Below are 18,581 nucleotides of genomic sequence, written 5' to 3' on the forward strand. Positions count from 1 at the left end.
GTAGTAATTGTGGGATAATGAAAGTGGAATTATTCTCATCCAGCTTTTGGTAACAACAAAACAGAACTTTTATGGGAGGTAGGATATTAAGAGCTCCATGCTCTGAACTAAAACCATGTGTTTAACCCAGCCTATTTTTGGCATCTACTTTAGGGTGATAATTCCCATAAGGGCTTTATTGTCTCCACTGCCTGCAAAAGTGGTTTAATGAACCAACTTGTGTGCAGTTGTCTGAAGAGTAGATTTTTACATGTGTGAGTCAGTCTAACACCTGTACCCCATGGCAGGGGTGTGGGAAGTAGATGACCTTGAAGGTCCTTTCAAAACCAAACCATTACATGATTCTATGACTTACTCACAGTGCTACTTCTTATGACTTACTGTGTCTTTGAGTGGTTTTTTCCCTGTTTTCAATGCCACACAAATGAGTCTAACTCATGAACTTGTCTCTACCTGGCCATACATTCGTGTGGAAAACTTGACTTGCTACACTTTATCACAACATTGCAAACAAGTATACAATCACCCACAGGAACTTCTAACCACGTCTGCCTTCTCTTCTCATGAACAATTAATGTAGGGCATATGGCTTCTAAAGTGGTGCATTCCTTAAACAACTTGAAAATTGAAAAGACATTTTCAACTGTCACAGAAAATTATACATTCAAGACATTACATGTAAGATATAAAACCAATGAAATAGGAAAGTAACTTTCCAGTAAAGACTCATTAAAAATATCCAGAATAGTAATTCAAATGTAATAAATATGCCTAAAAATGAAAGGTGATACTCAAGTATTTTTTAAATATATGATGTAACTATTAATTAAACAGACTTCCCAAAAAAAACCTCAATCTTGCACAAAAAACAAGGGACAGAACAGCTGCTCTTTTTTTAATGAATAAAAGCAAGAGTCTTGATGTAAAACAAGAAATCCTGCAGCTGAACAGACCTATTTCTCTAGAGGGATCTACCCAGTTACAAGGTTGCAAAAAAACCAACCAAACAAAAATGAAACAAAAAACCCAAAACACACACCATTCAAAAATTCACAGAAAGGGAATGCTTAGTCTTGAAGTTGTATTTTGAATCTAGAGTTATGTTTAGGTTCTAATTCAACAAACAATGATTCCTTCAGTTAAATTAATTCAACAATAAACACAGAAGTTGAGCATCTTCAATTTGAATATTATTTATCGGTCCAACTACAGTTTTAGAACAGTTTCCAAAACCATGATAGCACTGAAGGCTTTATCTCAAATTTAATATAAAAGAGTATCGAGACTTCAAATATCCCTGGGATTAATGGATTCTCTCATTGCTCTTTTGCTTAAAATGGTCTCTTGCACTGCTGGAAATACTATCAGAACTCTTGAGGTAGTCAGCTTTTAATTTATCACAGAAGGGAGGAACACCTGATACTATCAAAATGATAGTACTATCTAAACACAACATTTTTCTCTTATGACCTCCTACTGTAGTAACAAAATTGGTTTTCCTAGAAACCCAAGAAATACTTCTCTATCTCTCTTAAGGCAGAATTAAACAAAAAATACAGTGAAGGTATAACAAAATTGAGGCAGAAATGAAACAGCACAAAGCATTTATTTTCTAAAATAAGAAGTCTAAGACAGACTGCTATTAGTTCTTGCAAACCAAAAAGCTTTTGATTCTCACAATAAAACTTCATAAACACAAATTCCTCCTATACTGACAACCCATAAATCTAGTCAGTTTGATGTTGCCTAGTAGACAAACACAATTATGATAATATTACTACTATAACAATTTTCATTTTGCAGTACAAAAAGAATTGTAAACTAGCTTTTGTTCTTCTTTTGGAAGAGAATTCCAAATTACAGAAAAGGTAGGAAACACCTTGTACAACTAGTTTCCCCAAAAATGCCCTTTTTTTGTGATAGACCTGGGAGTTTTTTCACATGAGCAATTTTCTTCAACTCTTATCTACTTGGAACTTTAAAAGAGAGCAATTTGTGGCTGAAGAACTCAGCTGTTGGTCAACTGTTTGAAGCTGAAAGGATATATCCAAGGCAGAAGCCCACTACACTTGGCCAGGTATCCATGACTGCTCCTATCTTCTCACAGGGTGCTTTTGGGTCCCATCACTACTGATCCCATAGGATGAACAGCACCTTCACATCTTTCCCTTGCTCAGCAGCAGGCTGACTGAATCTTAAAGCAGCTCCTGTTGGGAACAGGGCATTATTGGGGCACCCCTCAACCATCTTCACTTGGACACACAAAACAATCTTCTGGAGGTGCTCATCACACCCAAAATCCAGCGTACCCTGGATTACCATGCCTTAGGCTCTCTGCTGCCTGCATGTGGACCACCTAAACACAACAGAACTACTGAAACTACCAAAACGCTGCAGATTTAACACTGGTTAGGCATTTTTGTATCCAAATACTTAGCTGTCCTAAGGATGGTAAAGCTAACTCCAGCTTCTGCTGCTTCATGATGCTCTGGTACCCTCAGTGGCTGCAACAACACCTACTGTACCATCTTTTCACAGCATAGAATTTGAAGCTCACATGAAGAGACTTTAACAGTCATTGTTAGGAGATTATCAATTTACCTTACAAATGTATGTTCTGCACCTTTTTCAGATGCTTTTGAACACACAAAACTACACAGACTTGATTTCTTCTTCATTTCCCCCCCATTCAGTGTAAATTGCCATTCTTCTGAGCATGCAGTTTACAAGCTATAGGGAAATTAAGGAGCAACAAGCACAAGATTATGAGGCTGATGAACATAGTACTAAATGTGGTTAGTTTTTAAGTTGCCATATACCTAAAAATGAAGTTTTTTAACTACCAACTCCTGCCCTCTCTAGCAAATGGATAATCAGCACTATTATTTCTTTTAATTTATGTTGCACAGCTATTGCTGTGCATCTTTAGTAGATAACAGGCTATATGCTGAAAAGGATGGCTCAGAGAGGATTAAGTAACAAAGTCATGCCAAGTGTTAATAGGCAGTATCATCAATTCTGTCCTGCTGTTCATTCAAAGAATACTATTATCAGTTTTGCTTTTTCCCACTTTTCAATGCTCCGTTTCACTACTGACTTTGATATCTCATTGTGCTTCTCATTACTACATTTTCTGGACTCAAAAATACTTAAGAGATGCAAAAGGATAAGATAAAAGGTAGGAGTGGCCACTTGAAGCTGACAGATCAACAGAGGAGATGGACATATCTACTGGCAAAAGCATTCTCCTTCCTAGACACTGTCAGGAAGGCTGCTGTGCAGGGATAGGGAGCAGGATGTGTGTTTTAATAAAGTACTCTGTTCACTCGTGCATGCACATAGAGGAATTAATGTTCCCCAAGGAGCACTTCCCTTGGGCAGCTAACTCCATAATGCAAGAAAAAATAATGAACAAATAAAAAAAGGAAATAAACTAGATGGCTCCTTAGATGGTTGGTAATAGTTACAACCATGTCTTTGGCAAATGAGGGTTTGTTTTAATTCCAACAGTGGTTGCTGTTGAAAATTAAAACACATATTTGCTTCATATTACTGTCATGACTGACCCAAAATGCAAGTCTTCTGAACTTGGCCACTTAGCTGCCTTTCTAAACTATCTACAGTTCAATACTTCCTTTTTATTGAAAGCATCAAAAACTGCATATTTTATGTATGTTCTGTTTCAAAGTAATCTTTATTTAAAACAATAAACACTCACAAGAAAAGGGGATTATTTTGAAGAAAAGAACATTAACTACAAATGTGTGTCTCAGGTTGCTGCCACACAGAAGATGCAAACAGGAAGGTGGCTAATAAGCCACTCAGTTTTATGCATCTTATCTAAATCTCTCCAATTTCTCTCACAGAATGGTAAGCACATCCAATAAGTAATGTCATCACTTGGGGTTTTAATGTATATGCACAATTTGTATTTTGTCATATACCATAAAATCATTCAAAAAGACTTAATCTTTTAAGCTGATAAAGTACAACTACATAGCCAAACATTAGGGTTTATGTTTAGAAATCTGAAAATTCATGCTATCATTTCAACTCTCCTAACAGCCACAATTATTTTCTTGTCAAAAAGTTGTAACAAGTATTGTTCTGCATTCCAGTTTTAAGTACAATTGTTGCTACTCCATGAGCAAGACAGTTATATAATTTAAAAAACTGAAAGAACTGATTCACCTTCTGCTTTCAAAAACAGAATTTTGCAGGATTTTTCTTAATTTCATATACCAAATGAAAAAATAAACATGTGTATTCTTTTGTTAAACATATATAAATAAAGAAATTATTTTTACAGGCATTGCTGATACAACGATTGCAATTTGTGCCATGCAACTTCAGAACAAATTTACAGAGCTACAATGTAACTTATTTTTAAAACTTGATGAACAGCATATTTAAAAGCATATTAAAAGGAGGTCAATTCTGACCTCTGGGCCATGAAGCATTGCATTAACAGTTCTGCAGAAAGAAAAATGATAAGGTATGAAATGAGTGCTCAGAAACTAGAACCTTATCAGTAAGAGTTTGATTCAAGCCTGTAAGACAAATTGCTCAGCAAGGCAAGTCACCTTCCCGCTGTGATGAGGATATAGCTGAATTTTCAATGCAACTGACTATCTCCTTCATCATGTCTCCTCAACTTGATATCCTTACATTCAGTATCTGATTTACATTTTCTAAGCATCCAGTTCTTATTCTGAATACATCTTGTCTAAGAAGCCATATACTACCCTTCCAGGATAATTATCTTTTTTCTTTATCTGACAATTTAGCATGAAGCACAGCACTTTAAAGCAAGTGGAACTGCTAACAAGGAGGGAACTGTACACTGTCATAGTTTAGCTATGTCAAGGTTGTTCATTTACCAGTGATAAAAACACTACAACTCCAAAAATACACTTGTTAGTTGGACTTTGTTTCATGCACTGTCTTTTCCTGAAAGCATCCCTGACACTTTCCTTGTTCATTATTCTTTTCTTTATACACTTACTTGAGCATCAGTGGATTTTTTAAGGAGCTCCTCCACAAATTTCCAATTGGATTCCTTCTGTTTCTGAAAAATAATTATCAACATGAAATAGCATTTGTATCCCTTACAGGAAACACTATGTAATAACACAAAAGTAAGCAGACAAAATATTTCCAGAAATATTTAATTTTATGACAGAATACAGTAGTCATCACCAAAAAGAGCTTTTTCTGTTATAGGAAGGTAATTGATATCTGTCCTAAAAATTAGCCCTCAGAAAGCAAATAAAAATAAGAAGCATACAACTTGAACAACTTTAGGTGACTCATTTGCAATCCCAACCTTCACTTTTAATGGAGATGCAAAACAATCAGGATTTATTAGCCCAAGCAGTATGACTTACAGTTTCTTTCTTTAATGTTCTGCAAAAAGGAAGCTATAAGGAGTAAGAAGGAAGAAAAGGTATAATCTCACAGTTTCTTGCTTTTTTCTTTTCCATCTATTTATGCAAAGCAGGAAAGGGTACAAGCTTTGCAACTAAGGCCATTTTCTCAGGAGAAAAAGAAGGCAACAAGGCCAATATACTCACATTTCTAGGAGATTCAACAATCATCTCTTACATACAGCTACATATACAGCCTCTGCAGATAAGTAGATGTGTGAACATAGTACTTCCATCATTGTCCTGCCTTACTTGCTCCCTCCAGTACCACAGCTGTTTAGCCTTGTACATTATTTTGCAGATAGCTGTCCTTTAAACATCAGCTTAGAATTTAAAATAAAGAGCATTTTATGCTTTGGTAATTGAAATATAACTACTTTCCAGGAGCAACACCATTGTGCTCCATCCTCCTCTGCTACTGATAAACTGGTTAATGGTGTGGCTTAATGACAGTTTCACACAGAACTCCAGAAAGTATCAAAATAATTTTAAAAATTAATTATTTAAAAAAATGCACTAATACTCATCCAACACTATTTGACTACTTGGTGACTTTACATTTACACCACAAGAAAAAGAGAATCCTGAAAACAGACCATGATAGCAAGTCATAGCCCATAGACTATTTATGGAACAAATATAAATGAAAGGACAGATCTACAGAAAGTTACATTAAAGCTGTGATTTCCTGAGATTCAGGAACGTGACACGTATCAGTTAAGAAATTCCCACTGCTTCTTCCTCACCCTGAGCTCCTCTTTCTGCCCTCACAGCTATGGCATGCCACTGCTCAGTTGTTCTGGTACTTCTGTTTGTGGGACTCTGAGCCAGAATAGGGAATCAACAGAGAGCTTTAGGAGAGGAAGAAAGAATGAAAAAGGGAATAGGGCCTGACTTGGGTCACAGGAAATGGAGACCACAAATTGTGCCAGAACAGCAGAGGGCATGTCATGCCTAGGGTGGTGAACAGGATTTAAGCTGTTACTGATGCCAAAGGCTCTGTATCATGAAACCAGAGCTGGCATCGTGTCAGGAGGACATTGCACCAACAGACAGTCAAGGAGTAAAGGCAGCACTTCAATAACAGGTAAACCCAGGGTTAGGAACAATCAGCATTTCCAGACAAATCTTGCCATTATGTACATTCAATTTTTGACTGTGTTTTAGAGCCTGATGTTATGTGAATACCTACACACGGGCAACATCCTACTGCAGAGTTCCTGGAAAGCTAAGGAACTGCTAAAAGGCCAGTTTTGGCAGCAATAAGTAGATATTAGAGTTAAATGTCTATGAGAGCACTGAATGTTTGAATCAGCCTGCTTAGAACATGTTTTTAGCAGTACCATAGACCAAGGACACATGTTTTATACAACAGGTGTTTACTGCCAAAGTTCCAGCTCATCTGCAGTATGCAGATCACCTTACAAGATCTTGGAATAATCTAGCGCAAACTCCTGACACCAGCTGGGATTGATTACAAGAGTGCACCCAAGTTCAGTCCAAACTCAGGAAAGGACACTAACCACCTGCTGCACTCTTTTTAGTTACAACTGTATCTATATTTTAACAGACTTGCTGCATTCAAATCCCAATAGATTTATATCCAAACATTATTCCCTATTGCACTGGCAATATGGCACAGCACCTGTTTACCATTGTTTCCAATCTGTCCCTGTCAAAACATACACAGAACCTACATCTTTGACTCCAAACCACATGACTTAAAACATCCTCCCTTCACCCCAAGAGAGTCCTAGAAATCAACAGAGCCCAGAGAATTCACAGAGCATAGAAGTGCTGCTAAAACCAAAAACTTGAGCTGAGTTTGCAGGAAGAAACTTTTGCAAGGACTAACAGCTGAGTGCCTGGAAAAGCTATATTAGGCTTCTTAGCTGGAAGTCCATGTTTGCATATCTTGCCACATAGTCATTTCAGATTATTCTATTCAAAGGCAAGAATTCTTAGCCCCAAGTAACTCTGCCTATATTACCTTAGCCTACAGGATATTAAAATTGACCCCTGCAATGTTCAGAAGTGGCAAATTTTCTCATCAGGTCCCATCTGAGTTTTAAATATACAAATTCTACTTTTCAGAAGAGTGAAGTGGGACCTGAACAGGGGAATATTGAAAGAGACACGTACTGTACATCCCTCAGAACAGTCTGTAAGAAACCTGTCCAAAAGTTTCTAGTTTAAAACTGTGTTTTCATGTATGTGAAATATATATTCAATATATATGAATCATTGCATATTTGAAATCACTTTTTATGAGCTAAAGGGGGAAAAAATAAAAAGAAGCAAGGCTGAAACCTATTTGGAATTTTAAAAGCTTTCATAACAACCTTACAGCCATGCAGTCCACATTAAAAAATTGAAAATCTTCCACAGATGACATAGGCTTAGAGGCAATTTTTGCTACAGAGCACATGAATAACCATCATTATGACACATCACACTCCCACCTCTGATCAGAGTTAATTAAAAGAAAGCATGTGTCACAAAGCCATTGCATCATATGTTTAATCAACAAAACAGGACAACAGAGTCCTCATGTAATTGTACTGATTTCACAAATTCATATCAGAGATTGTTTTACCTTATAATGTTCAAAAAATATTTTGAGGTTGCAATTGAAGGAGGGGAACAGGACCTCAAGGGATGGTTACCATTAACCTGTCCATGACAGATTATATTACTGTGGTGGGTGAAAAGGCCCTGATGTTACTGATAAGATTTTTTTTGTACGAGAACAGGGATCCCTGGACAAACTCACAGTAACTCAGAAATGCAAAGCAGAGCTAACAGTTTGAACATGAAGACTACTGGAAACATCAAGAGAAGCATGCACAGGATGGTCTCATGATTTACAAATCAAGACTTGGAAATTCTGTTCTCCCAGGTGGGGTCTAAAGGAAAAGTATTATTTAATCTTGGGCAAGTCACTTCCTGTCACTGTGTCTCAGATTCCTATTTTAAAATAAGAACAACAGGAATCCTTATTCTCATTCTACCTTTTTTTTGGCTTATGTAAATAATACAGTGCCTGGGGCAAAAAAATAATCTCTCATGAGGCTAAATACAGAGTATATATCAGAGTGAGATACAGGAAAAAAGCCCCAATGATAAAAGTAATCAGTATCACTGTATTTGGATTAGGGCATTAAATATAAGAAACCCAGTATAAATGTGTGCTTCACAGAGATTTCTGTATTCCACCTGGGAATAACCTTTTCTCACTTTCTAAATTCTGCTAAGAAGCAGCAGTGTAGTAATTTTGTCTTGCAAGGTCCCTCTATAATCCACTCTGGACTGTGTCCCTCTCCCCCACCAGGCAGCAACATGCAAAGCCAAGGGAGGCTTGGGACAACCCTCAGTTGTCCTCAGACAACCAGAACTGGTCTGCAACTTCACACTGTATGAATGTGCAAGAGGTTGCTTCACTTGGCCACATGATAACAAGCAGCCTGCCATGGCCTCCTGAAGGATCTGGAAACTGGCAAACAGAAGAAGCTTAAGCATCCCACATCCCCAGTGAACAGACATGGTCATGAGTTTTTCACTGAAATATTCAAGGACTGAATTAACACACCTTTGCTACATGTAATTTTCTTAAAATAAATTTGCAGATTAGAAAATCCAAGTAATTCTTAATTTTTTTGGAAAGTCTAATTTTACTTAGGATTGTAAGCATTCTCAAAATTTCAACACTTTTCTTTCATTTTCTATTTACAGACTTACTGCTTTTAAAGACAAAGAAAGGGATTTTAAGTTATCAAAATTGCTCAACCTGCGCGATCACTCTTCCCTTCTTACAGATTTGCAGTTCACAAACACATTTCCAGGTTTTAAACTTTCATCCTAAATCAGGAATGGAAATCACAGTACCAATTTTAACATAAAGAAGGTATGGCCTTTCCAGTTTTAATATGCATTGTCAATTTACAAATAGTTAAAGACAATTCACAAAAAAGGGCAATTAAGCCCAGTTTGTGGAAGATGCCACACAGTTTATGCTTGGAAAATTAGGGAATACGGGCAATGCAGCCGGAAGGTTAAAAAAGCCACCATACTAAAAAACCGCAAAAATCAAACAGAGACCTCCAACACCCCCCACCCCAAAATAAAAGAAAAACCACAACAAAAAAAACCCCCAAACAAACAGAAATATAGATTAACAGTAACAGCATAAAAGAACAGAAGGAGAAATGACAGAGGATGGCATGACCAGAGTCTCCCTAGTGCAAAAAACACTGTTGGGGGAAAAAAAACCAAGCAAAACACACTACACCAAAAACATCCCAAACCCCACAGTTTCTGGGTCCTCATCCACCTCATTGGCTTCTAACAAGCCTCCTCTATAGACAATTAAGAAAAATTGTCCACTTTTATACATCTCAAAATGGATGAATTGCCTCAGCATGTGCAAGTTTCCTAACCAAAACTTGAATTCAAGTCATTAGACAGTGTCTATTGGTAGCATACCAACATAAAAATGAAGCTGGATAGACAAATATATATACATCTTGTGATGCAAAGCTAATGCAATTAGAGTTAAATTTATCCAGAGCAGAGCTATTACTTTAGAAAAATAAGTGGCATTAATAATTACACAGTCAGCATTTAAGGTTTATACTTCATAAACCACAAACTCATGTGCTCAATTCCTAAAACAAGAAATCCAGTGAAGCATTTATGCTGCAGGCAGACAATCTTAAAACATATGCTACGTCATTAAGTATATGTGCTACTGACTAGTTGGGATATTTCAAGTTTACTTCATACAGTTCACTACTGAATATCTGGTATGTAACATGAATATGGAGTCTGGGACTCCTGGAACATTTACCAACTTGTACAAAGCACATCTTAACACTTCCAAAATAAAAACAACTTCTTTTAAGGAGTATGTAAATTCCTGCATTACAAAATAAATTGTTTTCTGTCAACAAAAATAACCAAAGAGATCAAAATCAATTACAACAACTCTTAGGTATTCAGAAAAAGGCATACTCACCTTTTCATCTAGATTGCCATTACGGTCAAACTGGTAGAGTGGTGCCAGATGATTCATCATCCACCAGCTAAAACTCAGTGGGTCTTTACATTGAACTGTGTCAAACCCAGACACACTTTCAGAAGTACTAGGCTGTTCAAGGATATTCTTCAGGGTTGTGTTCACCAAGCTCCAGAAACACTGCAGAAAATGTAAAAGGTAATTTGAACTGTCTCCAATAACAAAACCTATGTTAATTTTCTCTACAACACTGTCCATTGATAAATTTGCTTTTACATAGAATGCAAGATGACAGTCATTTAAAGAAAATAAAAAAAGCAGTTACGAGTATTACCACAGAAAACTCAAGGCTACCTTAGAAAGTCCTCTCTCAAATGTCAGCAGAAAGCAATGTGAAAGGACAAGCTTGGGCCACCAGTGCAATACTTGACAGGCAAAACTACAAGCTGATGGATTGATGACATGCAGACAGGATGGTGCCCCAACACTCACAATAGAAAGATTAGAGTTCCTTAATGAAGAATTGTTATAACATATTTCTGAAAAACTTCTAGCGCCAGAATATCCTAACCAAGAGGAATACAGTAGGTGGTAGAGAATCAATCTGAAAGACAGCAAACAGATTCCAGTTCCCTGTTTTGTCACAGTCTGTTCCAGCACTGACAAACTGATTAATTCTCATTGACTCAGACCCATGCCTATATCACAATATTACTACTTCTTACAGCCTGTGCCTATCTTTCCTTTTTTTAAGGAAACTCTCTGGGACTTCTTTGCATGTGCGTTTCACCCACCTTAGCTGGGTCCTGGTAACAAAGACAAACATGAGCTAGCTAGATCACTGTTCTGACTGTACCCATGTTTCTAATGCCTGGAGATGACTCACTGCATGACATATCACAGAAACTGCAAATAATTTTTTTTAAAAACAGGTAAACATGACTTTTTGTATTAGAACTTCCACAGTATATTCCTTTGCTTTGATTTCTTTAGCACTAAGAGTGCTCTTTATCAATGCTCTAGGTCATAATCCAACAGCACACTGCAAACCTAGAGTCAGGATTTCATGCACTTTCCAGACAGTGACCCAAGGTATCACAGTTGGCATGCAGTTCTCCTGGAGGAAATATGAGTTCAGTTCTACCATCAGATCTGTGCATTCATGGCCATATGGGAACATCTGGTGACTGCACGTGTAACATTACTCTTCCTTTACCTCTGTATTAGACCCTTTATTTCTGTGGTCCAGCAATTGAATAAGTAGAATCCATAGCTCCTTAATGCAGGTACAGGAATAGTGGCTACTGGTAAGAGCCTCAGAAGGTCGTACCTGAAAGAGAATATAGAATAAAATTATTCACAGAAGTGTAATTTTTGAAGTGATGTTTTATATATCAATATTTCTTTTTGTCTTGGTTGTTTGGTTTGAGAGGTGTTTTTTCAGGTAAATAATATAGTTAGAATTACCCATTCAAAAGTGCATTATTTCACTAACATCCCAAATATCTCACTCATACAATATAGACTCTCTCCTAATTCTACATAAATTATAGGTGGTGATATTTCCTAGTTTCTTCTGATCCACACTCAGACATTATTTAATTGCACAAAAATGGCATTCTGTGTCCTAAATGAAAAGAAGCTACAATAAATACTTATTCATTGTCTGATAGTAGGGAAAAGAAAATGATTGATTACATTTTCTTGATGTTCTTGAGAAGAAAAAGATTTCAAATTATTTACCAGCTATTATTGTTATTTTTAACTGAAAAATCCTTAATGACTAGGCATAGTGCAAGTAGAATATGTTGTTGTTGGCATGATGAGGATGTTAATGTTCCCACAACATTTCACAAAATCTGCTTTTCGGTAAATTTACTGCAAGGCATTCTTTTAATATGCAGAAAACAGCATATTTCAAGTCATGTACATTACTTGATTACTATTCCATATTTAACAAAATTCACTCAGACTGATGCATTTCAAATGCAAAATAGTGTTCTTGTGATTCATCTTTCAATTTTATATTCTCTCAATTGTGGAACAAAACAAAACAGCAAAAAGAAGTGCTAAATACATAAAGAAACTCTGTATGCTTTAATGATTTTAAGATCTACCAGACCTGTATTGGAAATAATCATACTATAGATAAAACTTCACTTACTCTGTCCTTAGACACATGAACCCACTGAACAGTATTCAGAAGTGGCAAAAATTGGGAGAAAAGTTTTGCTTAAATAGCTCAGTTCAGCACTTTTTACCTTCAAGCAAGGACACAATGGTAGAAATGTAGAAAGAAAAGAGGGAAAACAAAGCAGCTTATACTCATTTTATCCCTAAACAATGAGTAGTCCTAGTTTGAATAATCAACCTACACCTCTCTAGAGCAAACAGAGGGGAATCCTTCCATGACAATAAAAAGTACCCCAGGTGACTAGTTTAGCCAACTAACTCCTAGCCATCCACATCTGATGAGGTGGAGCCTGAATTTTTATATCCTCATGTTTTTTCTGATCCATTCACACACAGCTATTCTCAAATCACACTGGGACTTAAAATAATTTCTGAATTTGGAAACCTAACAGTGCAAATTAAAAATTAAATCAAAATATGCAATGCCAGTGACAGAAGTGGCTGTGTGAGACATTATAGAAGTGGGAGTGAATGACTAAAAACCTACACTTTCACAGTTGGAACAACAAGTATATCACCAGTAATTTCAAATCTGTATAATATTCTATTAGGATGCAAACTTCTTATTTATTATCCACCTTTAGAATATGTTTACAACTACAGTTTCATACAGGTTTAAATCATTTCAATTATAAATATGAATTATAAATATGAACATATGAAATATGAAAATGTGCATATCCATTCAGGACAGAGTCTGGCTACTAGTATCAAAGCAAGACACCATAAGACACCATACAGATATTGCTTAGACTAAGGACAGCCATGATACTGCTTTCTTCAGAGATACTCCCCATTTCCTCTCACAACACCCTTGTTTCAGTGTCTTGGTAAGACTGTTTAATACCCAAAATTGTGGTGCTGTTGGGACAATGCAGTTCTGGTGCCAGAGGTGTGACTGCTAAAGACAGAAGAAAGATATCCACAGATATATATTTCTCTGCCAAACATGTCTCAGAGCACACTGGAGTCAATACATGATCCAAGTCAAGCACCTTGATATCAGAGCTGCCCAAGAAACCAATCTGAAAGTATGAGTCTGGAACACTGCAGTTCATGTCCCTCCTTCCAAGGATATCCACAAATGTTAAGAGCTGCACTCATGAATGTTTCTCAGCCAAAAGCCCAAGGACATGTTTTAGTGATGAGCTGATGGTGCCACCTACTAGGGGTATTAGTTGCATTTTGAACAATTTAGAGGGATGCTATTTCCATTATGGGATGACAGAAAGGTTGCATACTATAGGAGGCATCAGCTCAAGTGTAAGCTTCACTTCAGAAATTCATCTCAAATAGAACTAATTCAAGCAATGCGGCCCAAGCCTAGAGAAAGCTTAAGAAAAACCAGTTGCAAAACAATCTTCTCTTTGTAACATGGCTCTGTGAAAGGATGTAGAATCTGTCATTTTATTGTCTGAAATTTTCAAGCCTACCATCAAGCACTGTGTTCAACAGATAGATACTACTTGAATTTTCTGTTATAAAAATATTACTCTCATCTATTTGCCTTTTGTCAGGGGAGAAGCTTGCAGTATTATCTGAATTTAATAGATCAAAACATTTTAAAAGGTAACAGTTTTCTACAGGAAGGTATTTTATAAGTTATCAAAGGCTGGTACAGTCATTTCCCCCATCCTCAAAAGTAACATGAAGAAGAGGGACTCTATTTCTTATGCTTTTGTACTAGGAAAACAAATTATACAGTGATCACTGCTGTTTTTTCTCAGAGTTCAGTCCTGAATTCATGGATCACACACGTCCATCTAAAGCAGGTTTCACAATGACACAAAGATTACACAGCTCTTTTACTAGCTGCTATATGGGGCTATTATGACCTTCTAGCTCTGGAGTGCTCAAAACAAGTGAGAAAAATACTATACTGCAGCTATAGAAGGAAAGAAAAAGGAAAAGAGAAGACACAGAAAAGCTTTCCCACGGCAAATGCAGAAGTGCTCTAACAGAAAGATGAGGTGGTAGAAATAGGCACACTGCAACAATAAACTGTAATATGACATTCTCTAAGTGTCCAGTTAGCTTACTGCCAGGATTAGAGTTATCCTCTTTTTGTTCCTGTTCAGAGAGTTTGAAAAGACGGGGGTTTTTTTGCATTTATCTAAACCTTTTAGACTGTGCCATGTTTGGCATTAAACCTGGAACACTGAACTTAGAAAATGTGGCACTCACTTCTGCTCTGTACACAGTGCATTTCAATATTACTGTCTCATTCAACTGCCAGATGGTCATGAATAAATATAACACAATTTGAGCTCCTAACAAATAACACTCTTTAAAACATGGAAATACAAAGCCATACGTAACATTTACAACTAAGCACTAAGAAGTCATCCATGCACTGGTGCAATACCCAATTCATATGGCTCCCAGTAAAAGCATCTAACTGCCCATGGCCTGTATAAGGAAAAAGAGTTACCTTTGTATATTTGTTGATGGCCAACCTTATTAAATCAGATATGAGATTTCCAGAGTGTTTTTCAAATAAACTGATATTGGTTAGATTCTCTCCAGTTAGATTAATGAAATGGTTAGCATATACAACTTGTCCTAAAATACAAAAGAAAAGTAGAATTGTTTAGTTCTAGGTTTGGTTCTAGCAACATAAAACAGACAGGTTTCTCTTCTAAGACATACATATATTTTAGAATGGGCCTGTTGACCTGTATGTAATTTTAATTTATAAATTCATGAGAGAAAGCTCATCCTAAATTCAAACTAATCTCCATCATTGCACTGAAATCTGGTATTATTCAGGTTGACAGTAAAAAAGCTTGGCACTTTCCAGCCTTTTACTGGCACAGATTTTGCAGAGGAATAAAGATTTATTTATCTGCAAGTTCCTCTTTGTCACATGGCAGTGCGCATGTTCTGGAATCATGACATGTTTTGCAGATCTGCAAGTTGATGACAAACAATTCTGGAGAGGTCTAACACTTTCTTTTGGATGTGTTGATGTAGAAAGCTGGCGTGATCATGTTCCAACTTGAGCATTTGTAGGCATTAACAGATAAAATGGTGAAGTTAAGAGGCTGTAAGATCTTATCCCACAAGCTTTTCAACAGCACATCTCCCTTGACATCAGTGGAGCAGACAATACATAGAGTGTGCCTGTATTTTATTCCTGGAAATATATGTAATGAGCCCCGAATCCACTATCCTGACACTGGTCTCAGCAGTGTGAAATTTCCACTCAGAACACTTTACAGAATGAGATAAAAACCTAGGAAATTCTAAGCACATAAGAATGCAAGATAATGTATGTAGAGATATGACTGTCTTGACTAGTAAATTTTGTTGTTAAAAATCACGAGCTTTCTCTTACAAAGATAGATGACTGCATTATAACTCAGAACATTATCTAGAAATAAATATTAAATTCTGGAAAATAAATTGCCTCCAACAGTTTCACTATCCTTTATCCAAAATGCTCTAAAAAAGGCAAACACACTATCCCACAATGGATCATAAGAGAAACTTAGAATTATGGAACAAAAAGCCAACCTACACACTATACAGTAATGTAGAAACAGAGAAAATGTGTTAATGGGAGCAAGGCTGTGTTGTGACAGCACTTGGAGCAGGCAAAAGCTAATCCAAGAGTTCACATTCAACACAGTTACTGGGGCAAGCATATAGTGCCTTCTTTCTATACCTCAACATTACTTCAACTGTTGCAATTCCTATATGGAATTTATATTCACAACTTATAATCACGAGATGTGAGGGAAGGTATGGTTGCAGTGACACACCAATTGTAAAAGAAAACACAATTCTGTGATTTATTTTGGTAGAATGGACATGGAAAACAGATATAAGCCTCACAAAGCAAATAAAGTTCTCTTCTGTATTTTAACAATTTTTCAGCAAACTGAACTACTCTGAAAATGAGTTTTTCAATTGTATTCTATGACCTTTTTAATCTAACTTCTATGAACAGCTCACTCTTATCAACTTACTTTTTGCCCTTTTAAAGCCTTATAATTTTTTTTTAAAAAGATATTGCCTTGCCCTTTTCTTTCTGTACTTTTATAAGCTCTCCTGATTGAGGCTTCTTCTCCTGCCCAATATTTTCTTAGTGTCACACATGGTTAGCAATACAAATTTACAAATTCTCTCCCCTGAGAATCCTTTTTCTGATCCATGCCTGGACACTTTTCCTACATTGTTGTCATCAAATTGCCATTCATTGTTATGCATTCTGGATATCTGTAAATGCATTTTTTTATGTGATGTCAGGAAGTGCATTGTTATTAAATATTTAGTATGGTGCATCAGTTGAGTATCAACTCTGTGATCTTTGTTTTTACAGAGCAAATTCCTAATACAATTTTATTTAATTTGAGCTGCACAATGATTCACAAAGAACCTACCTTTACCAAATCTGACTTTACCCCATTAAATACAGACAGCTATGCTTAAAAAGTACCAACAGTAGTTTTTATTCTAGACAAATCAAGATGGGAAAATTAGGTAAGTCATATGCAAAAGAATAAGTTCAAGAAAAAGGCCTGCATACTTACTCTTCAGTTTTTCACCTAGTACATGAAGAACTTCTAATACCAGCCAGTTAATATCCAAATGGAGATGTAGTAAGTGCCATGATGGAGGAAAGACCTGTGATTAGAAATATATTTACTTATATTTAACATTTCTCCAGTGAATTCTGGATACAGTGCTAAGGCTTTGGAACAAGCTGCCCAGGTTAATGGTGGAATCACTATTCCTGGAAGTGCTCAAAAACATGTGGATGTGGCATTTGGGGACATGGCTGAGTGGAGAATGTGGAGATGCTGGAGTAATGGTTGGACTTGACATTCTAAGATGGACTGCAATGAACATTATGAATATCTATGATCAAATACAACATAACATACAAATGCCATTCAGATCAAGAAAAGAAATAAAAAGTTTCATTACAATTCTGTCTGTAAGAGGCTGTTTATGAAGTTTTGATTTGAGCTTGACAAATTACAACATCCTTAGTTAACCTTTTCTTTACAGAGAAGCATTAGCAATTGCACACAAAAGTTGCTAAAATGAGCTCTTAAAATAACTCCAAAATTTTAGTATTCTCTTCCCTAAATTTTACTTGAAATTACTGTTTTTAATCAGCTCAACCACTTGTGACAAGCTAAATAAATGTCCGAAATGCTGCTTCTCAGCAGATTATTCCTCTCCAGATACTAGTTTATACAACATAAGCCTGAAATTCCTTTTCTAGCTTTATAAAAGATTTGAAAGCATTAGCTATGTGTATGCACAAATCCTAATGGTGCACACTTCAGTAGTACTTCCACATCCGCACTTTTCTTTTATAAGAATCTTTTCCCATTCTGAATCAGATTTCAGAATGTATTTTTAAAGAAATGCCCCTCCTGCTGGGATGCTCAGAAATTTTAAACATTACTACAGACAAACACCAAGGAATTTTTTAAACAAGCTATGCTAATTCAAGCCTACTTATCTACCTGTAATTGGTACAATCATTTGTATACTATAGGAAGAATTCTAAAGCTACAGAACGAAAATAGGTAAATAAAACAACAACAGAAAATACAGATCTAATTAGTTGTGTTTACCAAATACAGGATGGCACTTAAAAAACAAAACAAAACAAAAAAGATTAACTTATATAAAGCCAAAACTTTTCAAGCTGAATACATAATGCCACATAAAAAAATAAAATTATAAAAAGACACCAACCTTTGCCTGATTTTGAATAGTAAATGCTGCCAGGACATTACTAGGAAGTTCACAAAGGTGACCAACATGCACAGTCAAAGCATGAAGCTCTTCCACCAACACTGAGGGTAACTGAGCTTCTAGTTCTTCATAAGGATGTAGCACTCTATCATTTTCCACCTTAGGGGGTTCCAGATACCTGAATGTACAGAAAAATACAATACACACAATCAGAAAACAGGTAAGTAGCA

At 36.3% G+C, this 18,581-nt stretch overlaps 1 protein-coding gene across 1 annotated transcript in view; it reads right to left on the reverse strand.

Moving 5' to 3' along the window:
* Positions 1-18,581, reverse strand: part of MMS22L (MMS22 like, DNA repair protein) — an 87,450-nt gene that overhangs the window by 59,181 nt on the left and 9,688 nt on the right. Inside the window, exons 6-11 of the mRNA XM_058802316.1 lie at positions 18,352-18,529; positions 17,169-17,262; positions 15,065-15,195; positions 11,657-11,770; positions 10,441-10,620; positions 5,006-5,068 (exon numbers count right to left, since the gene is read on the reverse strand). Of these exons, the coding sequence (XP_058658299.1) occupies positions 5,006-5,068; positions 10,441-10,620; positions 11,657-11,770; positions 15,065-15,195; positions 17,169-17,262; positions 18,352-18,529 (760 nt within the window). The remainder of the gene's footprint in view (positions 1-5,005; positions 5,069-10,440; positions 10,621-11,656; positions 11,771-15,064; positions 15,196-17,168; positions 17,263-18,351; positions 18,530-18,581) is intronic.

The sequence above is a fragment of the Ammospiza caudacuta genome, chromosome 3 (genome assembly GCF_027887145.1).
Source record: "Ammospiza caudacuta isolate bAmmCau1 chromosome 3, bAmmCau1.pri, whole genome shotgun sequence".
Taxonomy (NCBI): domain Eukaryota; kingdom Metazoa; phylum Chordata; class Aves; order Passeriformes; family Passerellidae; genus Ammospiza; species Ammospiza caudacuta.